The sequence below is a fragment of the Pecten maximus genome, chromosome 19, assembly GCF_902652985.1.
Source record: "Pecten maximus chromosome 19, xPecMax1.1, whole genome shotgun sequence".
In the NCBI taxonomy this organism is placed as follows: domain Eukaryota; kingdom Metazoa; phylum Mollusca; class Bivalvia; order Pectinida; family Pectinidae; genus Pecten; species Pecten maximus.
This window is the reverse complement of record NC_047033.1, coordinates 12,223,608-12,243,114: the sequence shown is the minus strand read 5'-3', so window position 1 is coordinate 12,243,114 and position 19,507 is coordinate 12,223,608. Positions and strand designations below refer to the sequence as shown.

The following is a 19,507-nucleotide window of genomic DNA, read 5'->3' as shown; positions in this document are numbered from 1 at the left end:
AAATGTTAAACTGACAATGTACATGGTAGGTTCTCTGTACTGGCTGGGGATGGTGGTGTGTGTGTTATATGAACAGATAAACCCATGTTGACCTTTTGAAATATAATAAATTATTTTAAAATCTACTTATATGATGTCGAAATTATATCTAATTTGAAATCATTTTTGACAAAGGGACGAATGAAATATAATAAATTATTTCATTCGTCCCTTTGTCAAAAATGATTTCAAATTAGATATAATTTCGACATCATATAAGTAGATTTTAAAATATTGTACATGTTCTGTTAATATCAGATCAACTACGTCAACAGGTAAACAGAGTTGGTGCCAAAGGGCAAATATGTGTAATATAGACAGACCTAGGAACAGTTTTGGATATAAAATCTGATATATATTTTTAACTAAATTTTAAAATAATTTATTATATTTCACTTTTACCTTTAAGGTATATAGGTTTTATTTTTGTTTATTGTTGCTAAGATAATAAATGGAGGATATCTAACAGTGTCTTCAGTAATACCAAATATATTTCACGAGAGATTTCACTATAGCTGTAACATAAAGTTCAATACCTGGTCTGATTCTGGTGGCCATCGGTCAAGGTGCTATGTACTAAACAAGTCTATAGGAGATGAGGTGATCACGGATTAGAGATTTTTTTGGGGTACACCCTTAGGGACTCGATGCGACTTGAGATTGGACTACATGTATTAACAAATTATATGCTTTATGTGAAAAATTGACACAGCCTCATATTTTTATATAAACATTGATGGCAACAAAATTATACGGTTTATGTGGAACATCGACACAGCCTCAAATCTTTATATAAACATTGATGAGAGATATATCTCTTTTGAGTAGTGGCTCAATATTGGCATAATCAGTTGCTACCTCATCGTCAACCCCCATAGAGTTTTCACTAGGAGCTATATATGGGCAGACTGATCATTTGGATACAGACAATGCCAGCTAAACTTTGAGCAATCTTTCATCAAACTATGTGTTGATGACTATTAAGTCAAGGTCGAAGGGGGCCGTGGTGGCCAAGTGGTTAAGGTGTCCCGACACTTTAACGCTAGCCTTCCACCTCTGGGTTGCGAGTTTGAAACCTACGTGGGTCAGTTGCCAGGTACTGACCGTAGGCCGGTGGTTTTTCTCCGGGTACTCCGGCTTTCCTCCACCTCCAAAACCTTGCACGTCCTTAAGTGACCCTGGCTGTTAATAGGACGTTAAACAAAACAAACCAAAACCAATCAAGGTCGAAAAAAGAGATCAAATTTTAAGGTCAGATCTTTCACATTTGTGTCTGAAAACACTTCAAGATACTATACTTCTGACAGAGTTTCAACTGCCCCTCACCAAATATGCATAAATTGGCACCTCTGGTATAGAAATATATCTAATTCTAATGCCAAAAACTAAAGGAAAAAAAAGTAGCAATATCCAAAAATGCAATCCCCTTCAAGACTGAAAAGTACATGTACATGCAAAAAATTTTGGGGTGCCCAGGCTTTCTTGGGTTTTGGTTAGTTATTCAATTACTTTAAATAAAAGAAATAAAGAAAATTTTAAGAAGTTATATTTTGGCATGGTTTTAAAATATACAGCAGTCTATTCTTCTTGTTTTCAATCTATCAAAATTTGCTATTTATCCCCTGAGATGTAGCATCTTTTTATACTGAGTTTGTATTAAATCTACTCTGACAAGTACATGTTTATTGACAAATTCCTGGTAGATATGTTTTGGTTTGTTTGTTGACCTTTAAGTGGCAGATTTTCTGTTTTTCTAGATTAAGTCACCTCCAGTAGGTACACAACCTTACCTTGGTACTGTCTATGGCCCCCAGAGTTTGATAGGATCGGGTTTAGAGGATGAGGTCTGGGAGTCTGCCAAATCTGCCATCATCTAAATACGTTTACCAGAATATATCTGTAAGCCACTGTATGGAACTTGTACTTGTGTTAGAAATTTTAAAAATCTATAATCATTTCTTTGTTGTAACATCTTTGATTTAGATTTAAATTAGGATCCTTTTTTTTTTATTTCAATTAATTTTTTAAAGGTCAATGTAGAGTAACATATATCTCAAATGATAATTGTTTTTTGTGGTAACCAATTAATGGACCTTAAGAAAATTGGCAGATCAGTGGTGAGATAAAAACATGAAATGTGTGAAGCATTAGGTATTGCAAAAATTCTTAATGTGAACTATATGAAGTTCCTAAACCCAAAAAGGCATAATGTAAAAGCATTGAAATGGTCTTGAATATGCATGGTTTGACAAGATCTGTTAGCAATACTGCATAAATGTCACCAATAGAATGACCTTTAAAGTTGGTTAATTGGTATACCTCCAGGAATGACAAAGTATCAATGTACTGACAAAAGGGCCATGTGCCTTTCCATATTCAGAGTTATTGCCCTTTGTTCATCACCAAGTTTGGACTAAGAAAACAAGATTGCAATTGTCTTTGTTATTTTAGAACCTCATATCTTAATCATTGTTCATGAAAACTCAAAATCTTATTTTTTGACTTCCCTTTACTTCAAGATGTCTGTATGCTGTTTTGGTTTATCCCTGACACATGTTTGATATATGAACCATTAATGTTCTCTGGCAGTGGTTGTCAATACTGATAACGAGCTGCTTTGGCATTCACAGTCGTTAATCTGTAGCTAAAACACACACACACACACATATATATATATATATATATATATCCTAAACATATCTCGATAGAATCCATCAGTTTCTGAAATAGTCTTATCAGGGGATGAAGAAAGATTTGTATAAACAGTAGATGGTGAATGTTGCATTGACAGTATATGTACTGAGGAGTTTCTGCTATTGTACAGCATGCTGTAATAAAAAGACTAGTGTATAGAACAGTTCTGTGATTCTCACCCAAAAATATACATTTATACATGTATAAATATATTGACTGATATTCATTGTTATTTGCTTTACTTGCTATATTGATTTTCTTATTGGTTAATGAAGATTTTTTTTTTAAATTTGCTATATTTATTTTTTTGACATTCATAAATCGCAAATTGTTTTACAGATATATTATATACTGATTTTCTTTGTTGTAATTAAGACTTTTTTTTTCTTCTTAATTATTTTAGAATACATATGTACCTGCATTGGACTGGACCATATTTATCTTGAATATTGAAATAGCAAATAAAATGAGATATATCATTTTGATCTTTTAGAAATATATATGTTTGATTCTAGTCTAAGTATACCCAAGTTTCAAACCGTAAGGGTTGATAAGCTACATACAGTACGAGGAGGGTGATTTGGTACTCAAACGCTCACAGAGCGTTGACCCGCGCAGCCCTCCGCTCAGAATTTGCGCGGGTTTGCAGCGGGATTTGAGCGGGATTTGAGCGGATTTGAGCGGGCTTCGAGCGGATTGGCAGCAGGTTCGGGCGCGGGCTTGAGCGGGTTCGCAGCGGGCTTGAGCGGTGTTGTAGCGGGCTTGAGCGGACTAGTATCGGACCCGCTCGCCGGGCGGGCTTGTAGCGGGCCCGCTCGAGCGGACTTGTAGCGGACCCGCTCGAGCGGAATTGAATAGGACCCGCTCAATCAGTAATGACGGTAGACTTTCAACAGCCTGATGTCGATTAATTATACTTTAATTACCATGAGATACAAATTCATATGTGTAATGTATTGCAAATGCAATCGTTGTTATAAGTTGAATAATATCTACAATGATGAACAGTATGACAGTGTACTTGATTTCAGCCCATTTTGATAAAAACTATTTGTAGGGAAATATTGTAATTATTAAAGTTTAAATAGACTATTTTCATGCATGTGCAAGAACACTCACGAGTCATAAATCCAGTAATATTGGATATAGTCGTCATTTAGTGTTAGGAGCTGAGTCAATACATTGTAAATGTATCCTGTGACTACTAACTTGTGACTGTCTTCTTCGGAAAAACGAAAATGTAATCTTTTTGGTTAATGGTGGACAATGAACCAAGTGTCCGCAGTAGCATTATTTCATTCTTACGGAACTTGGAGACGGGTCAAAAGGCGGTTTTGTGATCATTTCTAGAGTACCTAGGACGGTCGGATCTTGGTCAGAATTTTTGTGCATCTCGAGTGGGATATGTCCACATGTCCAAGGCAGCATTATTACAATTCTGATTTAGCTGACCTTTGTATAGATGGCGTTTTGTGCATGACCTCGGAGAGGCCACATACAGTATAAGGGGCTCGTTATTTTGATCTCGACTTATTTCCACATAGACATTTGAAATATTTAGCTAGCAACATGTCTGTTTGAGAAAATTATCTTTGAATTTCTGTAGTAAGATTCATAAACTTTACAATTATTTGAACATTTCGAAGTTTTAAATACACGGCCTAAAAATATTGTGTTTTTATTACTATCATTATTTATGTGTCCATCGGGGACATCTCTTGCATGGATAATTATATCACGGACATACACTTACATGCATATTACCGGTAGATATCGAAATCAGTGCTAATAGTTTCCCAACTATAGTAGCTAATCATTTAATTACTATGTTCTCAGAAAAAAAAATCGTCACAAGTGCATTGCTCTACTCGAGCTGACTTGAATTATATTTTTTGTAATCGTATGATGTTGATGAGATGTATACTCACAAGACTAATAAAGAATTGAAAGAGTGTTACCATTTTAGCAGTCTGGTACAATATTATTATGTGAGATATCGAACACTTTTGTAAAGGATAATCGATTGCCTCTCCAATCTCTTTTTGCCGACAAAGAAATACATTTAGTGCGGTCTTTGATTACAAGACAGAGCATTATAGTATGTATGTACATGTATGTATGTATGTATATCTTATATTGTATATATACTGTTAAATGGAAATTGTCAAATAAAATACAGTTTAAACTATATAGACCACAGAATGATTGTGTGTGTAGTCCAATATTCTTTCTTTATTGTGAGAAAAACAATACATTGGTGTCATCTATCATGTGTATGTGATGAAAACGTCAACAAAAACACATTTTAAACATATTTTAATCAATTATATCGACAAGATGGGAATATTTCCGGTCCTTTTTATTTCGGAAGTAAAAAAAAATACGTACTGACTATGCGAAAGTCACCATTATTATCAAGACCCAACACCCAAACAATTTGAAGTATTTCGTCCTTCACCGAGCTATTGACCATTGTCCATTTTATGTCCGATGAAGCCTGAGATTAGATTAACTGTAATTGTATTAGATACACAGTGTACGTACATGTAATTGAAATTTTCAATTGAAACTGGTAGGTAACAAAGATTTTCAGGAGAAGATATGAACCCTGTCTTCAGAAAATGTAGGAGATGAGTATCATTATCTGTATTATTCTAAATTATTACCGCTCAAATCCAAATAAAACTAAACTAAAAGGTCTGTTAAAAGTTCATAATTATAAACGAAGTTCTAAATGGTTTGTCTTTTTTTTCTAAAAAAAATCTCTTCTTTGATTACGTGTATGTAAAATAATCCTATGAATATTCATATATATGTACGTGTGATACAATGTTAATGTTCCTCATGTAACACATTTCCATGTGTTATAGTATCCAAATAAAACTGTGTATGGAGACCACGTGGTTAAAATCGCGTCATTTACAAATCATGATTGGAGTTAATCAATGTGATATAGATAAATCCTCTATACACAGGACAAATACCGGTCGTGTACAGTGTAGTTACCGTTATAGAAATGTTTTCACCTGCTGTTAACATCTGCCAATCACATATTTTGATTACAATAGCGAGTATACCTGTATCGCAGTGACCCCCATCGGACCCCTACGGCTTTTTTTTACCTGCGGGCAGAATGTTGTTACATAAGGATTTAGCGGTATGCTCCATGTTTCCTTGTTTACCTGTATCTCACCTCTTACATTTAGGTCTTTTAGAATAAGGCACCTGCCGTTTTCCTTTTGAGGCCATAATAGCGGAAGTAAAACCCATTAAATCCGTATGCGATGATAGTTGTATTAATCATTCTTAAATCATATATATATTTCAGATTTAAATTAGGTACGTAATTTGTATTGTTGAAAGTTATACATTTATAATATGTACGTATTGGTTTAATGTATTGAAATAAGAGCAATTACTTTCACTATATCTTTATACTGTATATACTCCCCCTCCTCTCTCTCTCCCGCTCAAACCAATTTGTAAAAATGTTAAAGATAATATTATATTAAAATATTATATTATGCCATCTTGCTGTATTTTTTTCATGTATACTTGTGTCGGGAAAGGTGGTTTTTGCCAAATCTCTTATATAATATAAATTACAATAAAAATATGTTTAAATAAAAAACCAGGGTAACTATTTATGTCAGGTTTCGTAAGAAAATAGAACACTCAGTATCCATATTTTTAATTTCAACACATCTTATTGACGAGATGTTAAGTCAATAAGATTAGACATCAGGCATAGCCTATATACAGTAGATCGATATCGTGATACACTTATTTATTGATCTTCATATTACTTTAATAAGGACGAACTTGGATATTTTACCCAAACGTGTATATACAATTTACTTATATTTATATACATTGTATATACACACAATACTTATCATAACAACAACATTATCCGTAATAAATCATGTTCATGTATTTGTTTCAACAAACACATACTTATGTATATGTATAATGTATATATGAGACATACGTTTTGGGTCCGGTTGTTTAAAACGAATGTGTTTTCATTTTAAGAAAAATGTCAAGACTGGTTACCTATCAAATGGGTGATATACAGATTAATAAGTTTACGGCTCAGCTTACGTAAATGATAAGGATGACCACAATTCAATTCAAATATTTCATTCAGAGAATTACATAAATATTATATATATATATATATATATATGAATGGATTGAACAACAAACTAAGCCTACATGTATCAGTGTGTATACTGCCACTCGCCAACCGTCGAATAACTGTCTCGGTACCCTGTACATTGCACGTGCATTGTGCATACTACAACTTTTACCGAGCATTGAATACATTTGTAGGTAACTCAGACGGGCATGGCTACATAACGGCTGGCGATCGTACAATTCGACCACATTTCAAATCCTGCCTATATCAAAGAAACTAATGGTCTAATTGACATCCAAACTTAAATATTTCATCAACAACTATGTTTTCCCCCATGTTATTGACACCAGCGAATATCAAATCTGAGAACTACCTTTTATTTGAAAATGGTCACCTTTAGGTCGAATCAGGCCAAATTGCGTCATGTTCCTCTTTCATACGATCCAGCTAACATGTACATGTACTGTATGTACAATGTACACCAAAAAGACAAAACAACTTAGAAATATATCAGAGTACTCAATCTAATTAAAATCATATGTACATTTGCATTTTGCACTACGCTACTCTCCGTATGAACATTTTTAGATACAAGATGTTGTTTAAAAAATAACTTTGTGTTTAACCTTTTTCTATGATTATACTTTAAGATCCATAAAATGCATTTTTTGTTAAACTAAAGTTCATTACTCGCGCAACCAAATTTTTCCTGATTTGATACTTACACAAGCAGAAAACAAGTCAAGCAAGTGGATACGAAACACATTTGTGTAAACATTACATTACAATCTGCGAACGTTTCTGATGAAATAAATATGAGTGCCTTCTTATTCATCGTTATATTAAAAAAAAAAAGATTGCAGGATTTCTTGTGTCCATGTTACAGGAGCGGGATCGCTCGCTGAGCGGGTTTGCTGGCCCGCCGGAGCGGGATCGCTGGCTGAGCGGGTTTGCTGGCCCGCCGGAGCGGGATCGCTGTCTGAGCGGGTTTGCAGACCTTCCGGAGCTGAATCGCTGGCTGAGCGGGGTTGCTGCCTTGTCAGAGCGGAATCGCTGCGTGAGCGGGATCACAGCGACATCGCTTGCGCTGGATTACGGCGGGATTGCAGCGGGGTTTTAATCCCCATCGCTCGACGGGCGGAAACGCGCTGTGAGCGTTTGAGTACCAAATCACCCTCCTCGTAGTGTATGTAGTATCTTGGCATTTGTATAATTTTTATTTCGACTATAAATAAAAGAATTACTACTACACCCAAAAGATTTTATAAAAATGTATTACAACTTTCATATTTTATATTGCTTTCAGTACAATAACTTCAAATTATTATTATATAATTGTAGATAAGTCCATATTTTAGTATGTGCCCGACATTGGGTCTATCCAAATCACAGCCCTATCTGTTTACTGTATTAGCTATGGGGAGGCTGATAGAGATGTTATATAGTTTATCAGGAACATTAATAGATATCTGATCAGTATACATATATATCCAGGCATCAGTTGTAGGGGAAAGAAGCCTACGGCAACAACAGATGCACCAGATCAAGTCTGGAAATCACCGGCATATGAAGGAGATAATAATATATACAAATAATATGAAAGTCTGCTGTTGGTCTGGCTGTACGAAAACATTTGATGGTCGAGGCATATAGTTTGACCTTGGCTGTCATTCTGTCATAGATTTGTTCTCGACCTTGAACAGATACAGATATAGAATTGTAATCTAGTATGTTGGAGCTTAATGATGATACGTAGGTTATAATTAAGTTCTAGTTTGGTTATATGGTCAATTAATGTATTTTAGAGTTATACAGCCATTTCACTTTAAAGAATTTTTAAAGAAGCAAAAATTTTCACTTTAAACACAGATTGAGCAACATGGACAGCTTTGACTTAAACTCCTGTGGGAATTATAAACAAAAAAAAAACAAACAAAAAATAAATAAACTAAAATTATAGAATCTCATGTTTGAGGGAATAATTACTGTGAAAACCAATATCTGGTGCAAAGGCAAGCTGTTTACATGTATACCTACAGTACATAGGCAACCATTCTTGGTCAACCAGTTCTACCAGACATTTTTTAGGCTCTAGCCATGAAATGGGGGGTATTTAGTGTTACTATGATGTCCGTCCTGTCCCGTTCAGATGCAATGTAAGGAACTGCTGATGCTGTCCTCACCAAACTGTGTTTCAGGATGTCAAGTGGTAGCAAGGGCATTTATGTCTGGAAAGTCATGAGTGTATCCCTTAATCACCAAAGCCAATAAGTCTAAAAAGTTCCTTACTTTTCTTTTGTAACAAACAGGGACAGGTGTTAATGTTCTGTCATGTTCAGGTTTCTGAGAGTTTCCCAGGTACTTACATGTATTCTTACTATATTTCTTGGAATAATTTCAAAATATTCTAACTGCCTACAGTGCCAACAAATAGTGACCCGATCAGCTTATTTAGTGAAATATTTACGACCAAGAGGGCTAATTCACAAAAACTTTCACACGAAGAAGAAGTTGGCTTATCGGAGGATAATGAAATAGCATTTGTTAACACTCTACTGTACTGAATTACATATACTTTAGGTATATGGGTGGGCTTATTACCATGCATGGGCTTTTGTCTTATGATATGAAAAAGTGGTAGGAAGCTTTAGCTTGATATCCAGAGTTTTCAACGTAGAGCAGTGTACATATTAAAAATGACAGACAAAAACATCTTTAAACTTGGAGATATGCATCCTAGCTGTTTTTAAAATCTCAAAATTGGGAGATGCATCCTAGCCGTTTTTGAAAACCAAAATGAAGGTTAAAATTTAGAGAAAGGCAAAGCTGGGAGTTATGTGAACATTCCATGGAATTTGACTAAAACAGGTTTCTCATAAATAAAGAAAAACATACAAGAAACTTACAAAAAATGTCTATCAATCTTTCAAAACATCAAAACAGTTGTTACGTAATGTCAAGACTTCAGATCCACCTCATGAGGGGTAACACAAGTACAACATGCTGTTTTCCTTCTGAAGTCAAGATCACAGAGATAAACCAGCTTATTGCAAGTTATCTTGTTTATTTCTTTTTGGATTTTTTCAATTAATTAGTTTTGTTTCTGAAAAGTTAAGCAGTAGAATTTTGATTACATAATTTAAGGATTAAAAATAAATATTAAAAAAATGTTTAATTTATTTAGATTTTTTTTTAAGAATTCTAGATTTGTTCTGTAAGCTAACAATACTTTGATTGCAGGTTAAGGCAGAAAGCACATTCAGTTCTGATAAATATTTGCAGCTGTTTTGTGTATCGGTATGTCTGTACATATACCCATCTCTCTGTTTCCTGTGCCAGATTTTAGACTTTTAACATTTTGTAATTGTCGTGGGTGGAAATGTAGGTGGTAAGATGTGTTTTAACTGGCACATTTGTAAGAGTTTTGTGGTAGCAAGAATTTAAATCCCACTGAAGAAGACATTTATTACTTCATCTACTGCAAAATTTGTAACTGTTGTGGTTTTTTCAGGAGTTTCAGAGAAGTAGACTTTTTAGTTTGATTGCTTACTTGGTTATATCTATTTTACATATACAATGTACAGTTATATAAGTGTTGAAGTTATTAATTCATTTCTAAATCTTTTAAATCTTGAATTTATAATAGAAACCTTGAATGAATGATGTATATTCCATATTTATCCTTCAATAAGCCATGGAAGTCAATTATAATTGGAAAGGTTGTTTTTTTTTGCTGGATTCATCACCCATATGAACAGCCAGTGTCATTTTGAGGCGGGTCTCAATTAAGTAGTTGGTTTCTCAGCTTCCCGAGAAACAAACCAACATGGGTCAATGCTCTAACCAACTGAGCTATCTCAAACCCTAAAAGAAGGGGTGAGGTTGTTTCAGAACAATGAAACAGTATTTGGTGTCCAGTATTTCAACTGTACGGCAATTATATGGGTGGGCTTATTCCTAGGCATGGGTTTATTGCTTCAAGGTAGATAGTGATTGAAATCCGACCGAGTTTGTAAAATATTGATGAAAACTTTCAGGGCAGAGGGTTAATTACTAAACATTTTCTATATTTCGATCTTCCTGAATATCGATGAAAACTTTCAGGGCCGAGGGTAAATTACTAAGTGGTTTTTTCTATATTTCGATCTTCCTGAATATCGATGAAAACTTTCAGGGCGGAGGGTAAAACACTAAACATTTTCTATATTTCAATCTTCCTGAATATTGAGGAAAACTTTCAGGGCAGAGGGGAGGGTTAATTACAAAGTGTTTTTTTCTATATTTCAATCTTCCTGAATTTTCCTGTAAGAAGATCAGAATGAAAAATGTCCCAAAAAAGCTTTATGAAGTTTCTGCCAGTTGGATTGAAATTTTCTTTCTTTCTTTGTTCTTCTCACATCAGACACATGAAAACCAATGGATCAGACCAGTGAACATGGGGTATTCTGGCAGTTCATTAGCAAGAATAAAGATTTATTGGATTCCTTGAAAAATCTAGCCAAAAATGGAATATTTATATATGGGAAGTCATTTGTTTTATAAATACACAGTAGGTCTGGATTAAAAATGGATGAATATACAATTTTTTTAATGTAAAACTCTTAATTCCCAGCCAGAGCTAGGAAATATTCTAAAACAATAAAGCATCTTGAAGATCTTTGACCTAATTTGCTTCTTGACAACTTGATGACCTTGACTAAAATATCACAAGAAAAGACAAAAGACGGCCACTAGTTCATGGTTGATAAATGTCGTAATTGTTTGACCTTTACTTCCCAATGGGTGACCTTCACTTTTACCAGACATATACACATATAGGTGCTGGTGGTTTCTGCACACATTTAATGTCAGCTAGGTGTTTGTACAAATTGCGGACATTGGGAGGTAACACGCATAGTGTTATTTGATGTTGGTATTGAACTGGAAATTTGCCAGGTAAAGCACTGATACAAATGGTGATCCTGCCAACAAATGTGTTAAATACACCTTGACAGGACGGCTGCAAATTGATACTGTGGTCTCATTGGGCCAGTGTCTTGTTCAATCAGAGAAATTAGTTATGGTGTATTTAATGTGTTTGTTTATCTATCTATCAAATAACACTGTAAGATTCCTCTTTGTATACAAATCAACAAAAGGTGTTTTAGCTAGAAAGCTATCTAAGTTTCAAAATGTAGAGTGAATCCTGAAATTTTCAGGTTCACCAAAAATCTGGTTGTTCCACTATCTAGTCACCACTAATCTGGCTGTGTCACTATTCAGTCACCACTAATCTGGCTGTGTCACTATTCAGTCACCACTAATCTGGCTGTGTCACTATTCAGTCACCACTAATCTGGTCACCCCACTATCAAGTCAACACTAATCTGGTGTTCCACTATCGAGTCACCACTAATCTGGTTGTCCTTCTATCCAGTCACCACATATCTGGTTATCCAACTATCTAGTCACCACTAATCTGGTTGTCTCACTATCTAGTCACCACTTACCTGGTTGTCCCACTATCTAGTCACCACTTACCTGGTTGTCCCACTATCTAGTCACCACTAATCTGGTTGTCTCACTATCTAGTCACCACTAATCTGATTGTCCCACTATCTAGTCACCACTAATCTGATTGTCCCACTATCTAGTCACCACTTATCTGATTGTCCCACTATCTAGTCACCACTAATCTGATTGTCCCACTATCTAGTCACCACTTATCTGGTTGTCCCACTATCTAGTCACCGCTAATCTGATTGTCCCACTATCTAGCCACCACTCATCTGATTGTCCCACTATCTAGTCACCACTAATCTGATGTTCCTCTATCTAGTCACCACTAATCTGATTGTCTCACTATCTAGTCACCACACTAATCTGAATGTCTCACTATCTAGTCACCACTAATCTGATTGTCCCACTACCTAGTCACCACTAATCTGAATGTCTCACTATCTAGTCACCACTAATCTGAATGTCTCACTATCTAGTCACCACTAATCTTGTTGTCCCACTATCTAGTCACCACTAATATGATTGTCCCACTATCTAGTCACCACTAATCTGATTGTCCCACTATCTAGTCACCACTAATCTGGTTGTCCCACTATCTAACCACCACTAATCTGGTTGTCCCACTATCTAGTACCCACTAATCTGATTGTCCCACTATCTAGTCACCACACTAATCTGGTTGTCCCACTATCTAGTCACCACTAATCTGATTGTCCCACTATCTAGTCACCACACTAATCTGGTTGTCCCACTATCTAACCACCACTAATCTGGTTGTCCCACTATCTAGTCACCACTAATCTGATTGTCCCACTATCTAGTCACCACACTAATCAGGTTGTCCCACTATCTAGTCACCACTAATCTGGTTGTCCCACTATCCAGTCACCAAACTTATCTGGTTGTCTCACTATCTAGTCACCACTAATCTGATTGTCCCACTATCCAGTCACCACTAATCTGATTGTCTCACTATCTAACCACCACTAATCTGATTGTCTCACTATCTAGTCACCACTTATCTGATTGTCCAACTATCTAGTCACCATCAATCTGATTGTCTCACTATCTAGTCACCACTAATCTGATTGTCCCACTATCTAGTCACCACTAATCTGATTGTCCCACTATCTAGTCACCATTAATCTGATTGTCCCATAACTTAGCCACCACTAATCTGATTGTCCCACTATCTAGTCACCACTTATCTGATTGTCCCACTATCTAGTCACCACTTATCTGGTTGTCCCACTATCTAGTCACCACTAATCTGATTGTCCCACTATCTAGCCACCACTAATCTGATTGTCCCACTATCTAGTCACCACTAATCTGGTTGTATCACTATCTAATCACCACTTATCTGATTGTCTTACTATCTAGTCACCACTAATCTGGTTGTCTCAATATCTAGTCACCACTAATCTGATTGTCCCACTGTCTAGTTACCACTAACCTGGTTGTCTTTTTCAGCCACCATTACTTCAGTTGTCCAAGTATCCAGCCATCAATAACAGTTAAGACATACCCGTCCAGTAGGTCGATACACCTGTTACTGATTGATAAGACATATAAGATAATGTACTATAGGAAGAAAACCTGACAAGGGAGATAACCCAAGGAAATAGAAATTTATATCTGAAGAGGAACTCTTCATTGCGAGATCCTATTTTATGGAGAACTTCTCTCTACCTTAAGGGAGTTCTACCTTGGTTTCTCTGCCAATGCTATAGTTATCAGGTCGGAACCAAGGACAAGAGATGTGTATAGCTATAGACATAAACAGTTTCTGAACACAACCTGCAGGGCGTTGTCTCACAATTACCAGATACCGATCTCCTTGCTGTTTGACTTTGCCTGACTGTAAAAACATTTGATAACCAATTTCCAAGCATGTGTATTATGTTTCTATGGCTGGAATCTCTATCAAAGAGTGGGACTGCAGCCAAAATACACGTTTGTATCATCACCTTGGTATTGGCTGTGGGAAGGTCATTAAATGTTTGTCTGTTTTGAGAATAAAGATTATAACTAGATAAACTAGTACTTGTATAAATACTTTGGTGTCAATTCACTTGACAACGACTATAAAATAGTTTGGTTTGGTCACTTGTGACTGCATGGACAATTTGCAGATATGTTTTTAATCTAGTCTTAGATGCAAATGCTTTTTATCCCTCAAAATAATATCTGAAGGACAATTTATAATGCTGTTTGTCGGTCATTCTGTCTGTCCACCTTACCATTTCCATATCACACAACGCTTTCCTAATGAAGTGCTTGCTTAGTTTTGTTTATTGAATTGAAAGGTCACAGGTCAGATGTCATCTGTCACCATCAGTGAACAAAACTTATGTATTAGTCCGGGCTGAATTGATCGGGGTATTTAGTAACCTTGTTGAATCTAGATTTAGCTCAATTTTTGCGTGTGTTTTTTTGCCCAGTGTATGCATCATTTTGTAGCCCATGCTTCCATCAATAAAGATCGATCTATTTTTCTTTCACTTTTAAGGTTAATTCTAAAAATAGATTTTGAAATGTCATCCATTATTGAAAAAAAAAATGTTCAGAAAAAAAAAAGAATTATATATGTACAAAAGTGATTATTCTGAGAAATTAAATATGAACGGAAACTGTATTTTTGTTAAATTGATTTATATATTTGTTCTTTGTGTGTCATTACAGGTGTGGAAAATACAGCCAAATTAAAGATGCCGGAACGAAGAAAAATCAAAACTTCCAAACACAAGGTGGTTAGCTCCACACCGAGGAAGGGCAGTAAAGTTGTACGTGCAGAGGATGTCGAAAGGGACAGCCCATTTGATGGTAAGGGCAGATAACTCTGCTATCATCATTTTTATGGAATATAATCACACTAAAAACAGGACGTATAGCTTAGATGGAGAACAGTTTTTCAGAAACAAACAAGTTCTTAGTCTTAAATTCATTGTCTTTCTGCCCGTGCGATTAAGTAAGAATGTGGCAGTCATTTCATTTGTCATCTTAATATGTTTACAGTTTTAAAATTAGGGATTGCTATCAACATAATAATATGAAGTTAAGTTTTCTCTAATTGGCTGCTTTTCTTGTTACTTGGTTTTTCATTATGAGATACAATGCCTGTACAGTACTGTATATCCTACAGTTATATTATCTTTAATAGAGGTGATCATGGAAATTTATTAACCTTTTAGCTGAATATAGATGATGATATTGATCAACCAGTTTGAAGCAGAAATCACTTTTATAATCTAAGGTTTAATAAAAATCCATATTCACGTACAGCAGCTGAAGAAAATCTTTTTTTTTTGTGTGAAATGACTAATGGAATAAAGAATCTCCTAATTTTGTGATGTCTATTAAAAAATTGCCTGAATGTTATAAAGTATTTTTTTGTCGGCTTGACAGTAACATCATATAAACATTGAATCAAACTTTGCTTTTAAGATCAAGTCCTTGTATTCTGAGTTGAACTTAAACACAAACTTTAGGTCATTGAAATTAATACTTTATTTCAGATTTTAATATTTTGGACACAAGTTCGGAAGCGGTCTGTGTCCAGCCCGAGTTTGATGATGGAACATCTCGACCTGTGTTCCAAATGAAACTGGAGAAAACAGTTGTGGAAGGTAAGTGATTCAAGGTCAGATGGATGCACCAAAATAAAAGCATGGACTAAACTATTTTATTAAAAACAGATAACTGTATCCCCCCCCCCCCCCCCCCCCCCCCTACAATAAGCTCTATCTTTGACATAAAGTTATAATTATTTCAAAAATCATAAATTCTGATATATATATGAAACTTAACCTTGACCTCAAAAATTAACTGTATGTATGACCTTGGGTTCACCTACAGTGGCTTCAATATATTTTTTTATATATTTTGTCACCAGAGGGAGCCTCTGCCCAAATGGAATGTGTTGTTGCTGGGATTCCACCTCCCAAAGTCCTATGGCTCAAGAACAACCGTCCACTTATGGCCACAGACAGATGTCGGGTCATCGTCGATGGTGACGCAAATATCCTGGAGTTTCCACGGGCACGTGCAGACGACACAGCAGTTTACACTGCCAGAGCTATGAATGTTAATGGATCAACCATTAGCACTGCAGAGCTCTATGTTGGAGATGGTAAGTGATTTCATTTAGAAAAAAATGCATTTGATTTGGATTTGTCAAATAAACATATTTTGCTGGGTATAGAAAATATTTTTCTATTGTTTTTATGACATTATTGTGTTTGTAGCTGTAAGTATTTCAAAACTCCCCTGAAATACATTATGTTATTGATATCATATTAATACTGCATTTATCTACAAATAAGCACCGGCTCAAGTGCAGAATCTTCAGTTTTAAAATAGTAAGCTTAACATGATTTTTAAATAAGTCCACAATCTCCAAACATTAACACTGTAAACATGGAACATGTCTTGAGAGGTAGACTTCACAAATATGTTCAGTCCAGAGCATTATTTTTACCCCAACTTTCTACGATAGCTTTTCATTGTTATCTCAAAATTAGTCACAGTATATTGTCATTATCTGTCTCATATCTTTCAACATTTTGCAAGAATATTTTACAAGGTACCGGTAACTGAATTGTGAAAAAAAAAATTAAAAGAAAAGAAAAATGTATCGGCAGAACAAGCAAAGATCACAAAAAAAACAAAAACTTGAGATTTGACAAAAAATCCATTTGTGAAAAAACCAAACACCCACCAAATTGTTTGTTCCTCATGAATGCAGCACAACTTGTTCCCACTTTCTCTTTTCCAACATCTGTGAATGCAGTTTTACTTCGGGGTATGTAGAGTGTGACCACAACTGTAACCTATATATATATATATAGATGTACCTAAAATGTATTTCCGTAATTCCGAACTACATACAAGAAAATTAAGTACACTGTATTTGTTATTTCTCCTGACTCCTCCTGTACAAAAAATATATGTATTCTGTTGAATTGGAATCAGTTGTATCAAAAACTTAATCTTTAATTATCTTTGTTAATGACAAAGTGAAGAAAAACTTAAATCCTTGATATATTATATAGATTAATTATTTTTACAAAAAAAAAAAAATGTTGAGATTTCAGATTAGTTTAAATGTTTGTTTTATTTGTCATGAATCGGGAAACATGTTTGATAATAATTTAGCTGCAAATGATTCCTATTGTGTATTGTACATGTGTACATGTTCTGTTCTCCAGTATATATCTATAAATATCTTTTAAGATGTTCAGTCAAGCATGAACGTATACTTAACCATGTGTATTAAATTAATATCAAGTTTAATTAATTCATTACATATATTTATTTTGTTCTTGTCGAGAAAATAATACTTAATTGTTTTTAGTGAATATCTTGAGATCAGTGTCAAACAAGTTATTTTCTTGATAAGCAAAACATATTTTTTATTTTTATCATTTTGATTTTGTACAATATAATATATTTTGACAGTTGTATATACAAGGAATTCAAGTTTACAGCTGAATGCTACAAATTGATCAAAATCAATTAAATGCCAATCAATATTTATTCTTATTCAAAGCTACCTAACTAGAATTAGGAAAATAAAAAGCAGCATTATCGATACATTCTTTTACATAGGCTGAGGAATCTAGAAACAAATCTAGAAATCTGGAAACAAATCTAGAATCCCTAATATTGAATGATACTGTCCAAAGTATAGTTTCACAGTTATCAAACTGAACATATAAATACATGTATAAACATTGTAATACACGCTTTCTCTTAGGATAATAATGTTTGAAATTATTTCTAATGGAAATCTATGGAAATTTTTATGTATCTAATATGTTAAAAATTACTTCATAAGCCCATTGCATTGCCAGATAATACTGTCAATAGATGTTCCTTAAATGATCAGTAAAGATCACATATCTGAACTAAAGTGTAATAATACTTCAAGCAATGTTAGATTAAATTCTGCTGTACAATGATATGTTAGATTAAATTCTGCTGTACAATGATATGTTAGATTAAATTCTGCTGTACAATGATATGTTAGATTAAATTCTGCTATACAATGATATGTTAGATTAAATTCGGCTGTACAATGATATGTTAGATTAAATTCTGCTGTACAATGATATGTTAGATTAAATTCGGCTGTACAATGATATGTTAGATTAAATTCAGCTGTACAATGATATGTTAGATTAAATTCTGCTATACAATGATATGTTAGATTAAATTCTGCTGTACAATGATATGTTAGATTAAATTCTGCTGTACAATGATATGTTAGATTAAATTCTGCTGTGCAATGATATGTTAGATTAAATTCTGCTATACAATGATATTTAAGATTAAATTCGGCTGTACAATGATATGTTGCCTCTCCCTGGAATATCCATCCGACCTTGACACTGTGAGACAAATGTTTGCATGTTGCCTTCCCTTTGGTTTCTAGCCCAACCCTCCGACCTGTTGAAGTACCGCGAGGGAATCCCTGACAATGAGTTCCGCACGCCTGCCTACTTCTTCCAGATGAAGAACTGCCAAGTAGAAGAGGGCAGGTTAGCCCGATTTGACTGCCGAGTGGTGGCGTATCCCAAACCCGACATTATCTGGTAGGTCGGATGAACCGAGTCAGGATGTTGGGTTTTATAAGTACAGCAGGAACTGTCCTGAAATTTCTTAATTTAGGGTATGGAGTATATGAGGACACCTTTTGTACTGGTGCTGACCGCAGGGCACCCCAACCCTGGCAGCCTATTTATCTTAGGGGAGGGGGAGGGGGGGAGGATAACATAGTGTGTGTGCAACAAAAAAAAATGTATGCATGTATAAAAATGGTAAAGAAGGCACAGATTGGATAGGTGGGAAGGGGTTGGAAAAGACAGAAGGATTAAGGAGAAAAATATTTTGGGGAAATGAGAAATTGGGATGTGGAGGACTGGGAGAGGCTAGGTCACAGGTATTGAGATTTATATTTATACGTAAATATTAATTTACTCTAATATAACTAAAGGTGGAGGTAGCTAGTTGTCAGAGTTCCTGATAAAAGGTAGACACATAGCTCTGAAATCGTGAACTGGTATCGATAATATAAATTGTATGCCTATTTATAACATTGAAAGAAGGGAGATAACTATGGAAAGGGTGACG

At 34.9% G+C, this 19,507-nt stretch overlaps 1 protein-coding gene across 1 annotated transcript in view; it reads left to right on the top strand.

Moving 5' to 3' along the window:
* Window positions 1-19,507, top strand: part of LOC117317674 (titin-like) — a 72,425-nt gene that overhangs the window by 29,855 nt on the left and 23,063 nt on the right. The window contains 4 exon segments of the mRNA XM_033872545.1: window positions 15,059-15,199; window positions 15,892-16,002; window positions 16,269-16,505; window positions 18,810-18,969. Of these exon segments, the coding sequence (XP_033728436.1) occupies window positions 15,059-15,199; window positions 15,892-16,002; window positions 16,269-16,505; window positions 18,810-18,969 (649 nt within the window).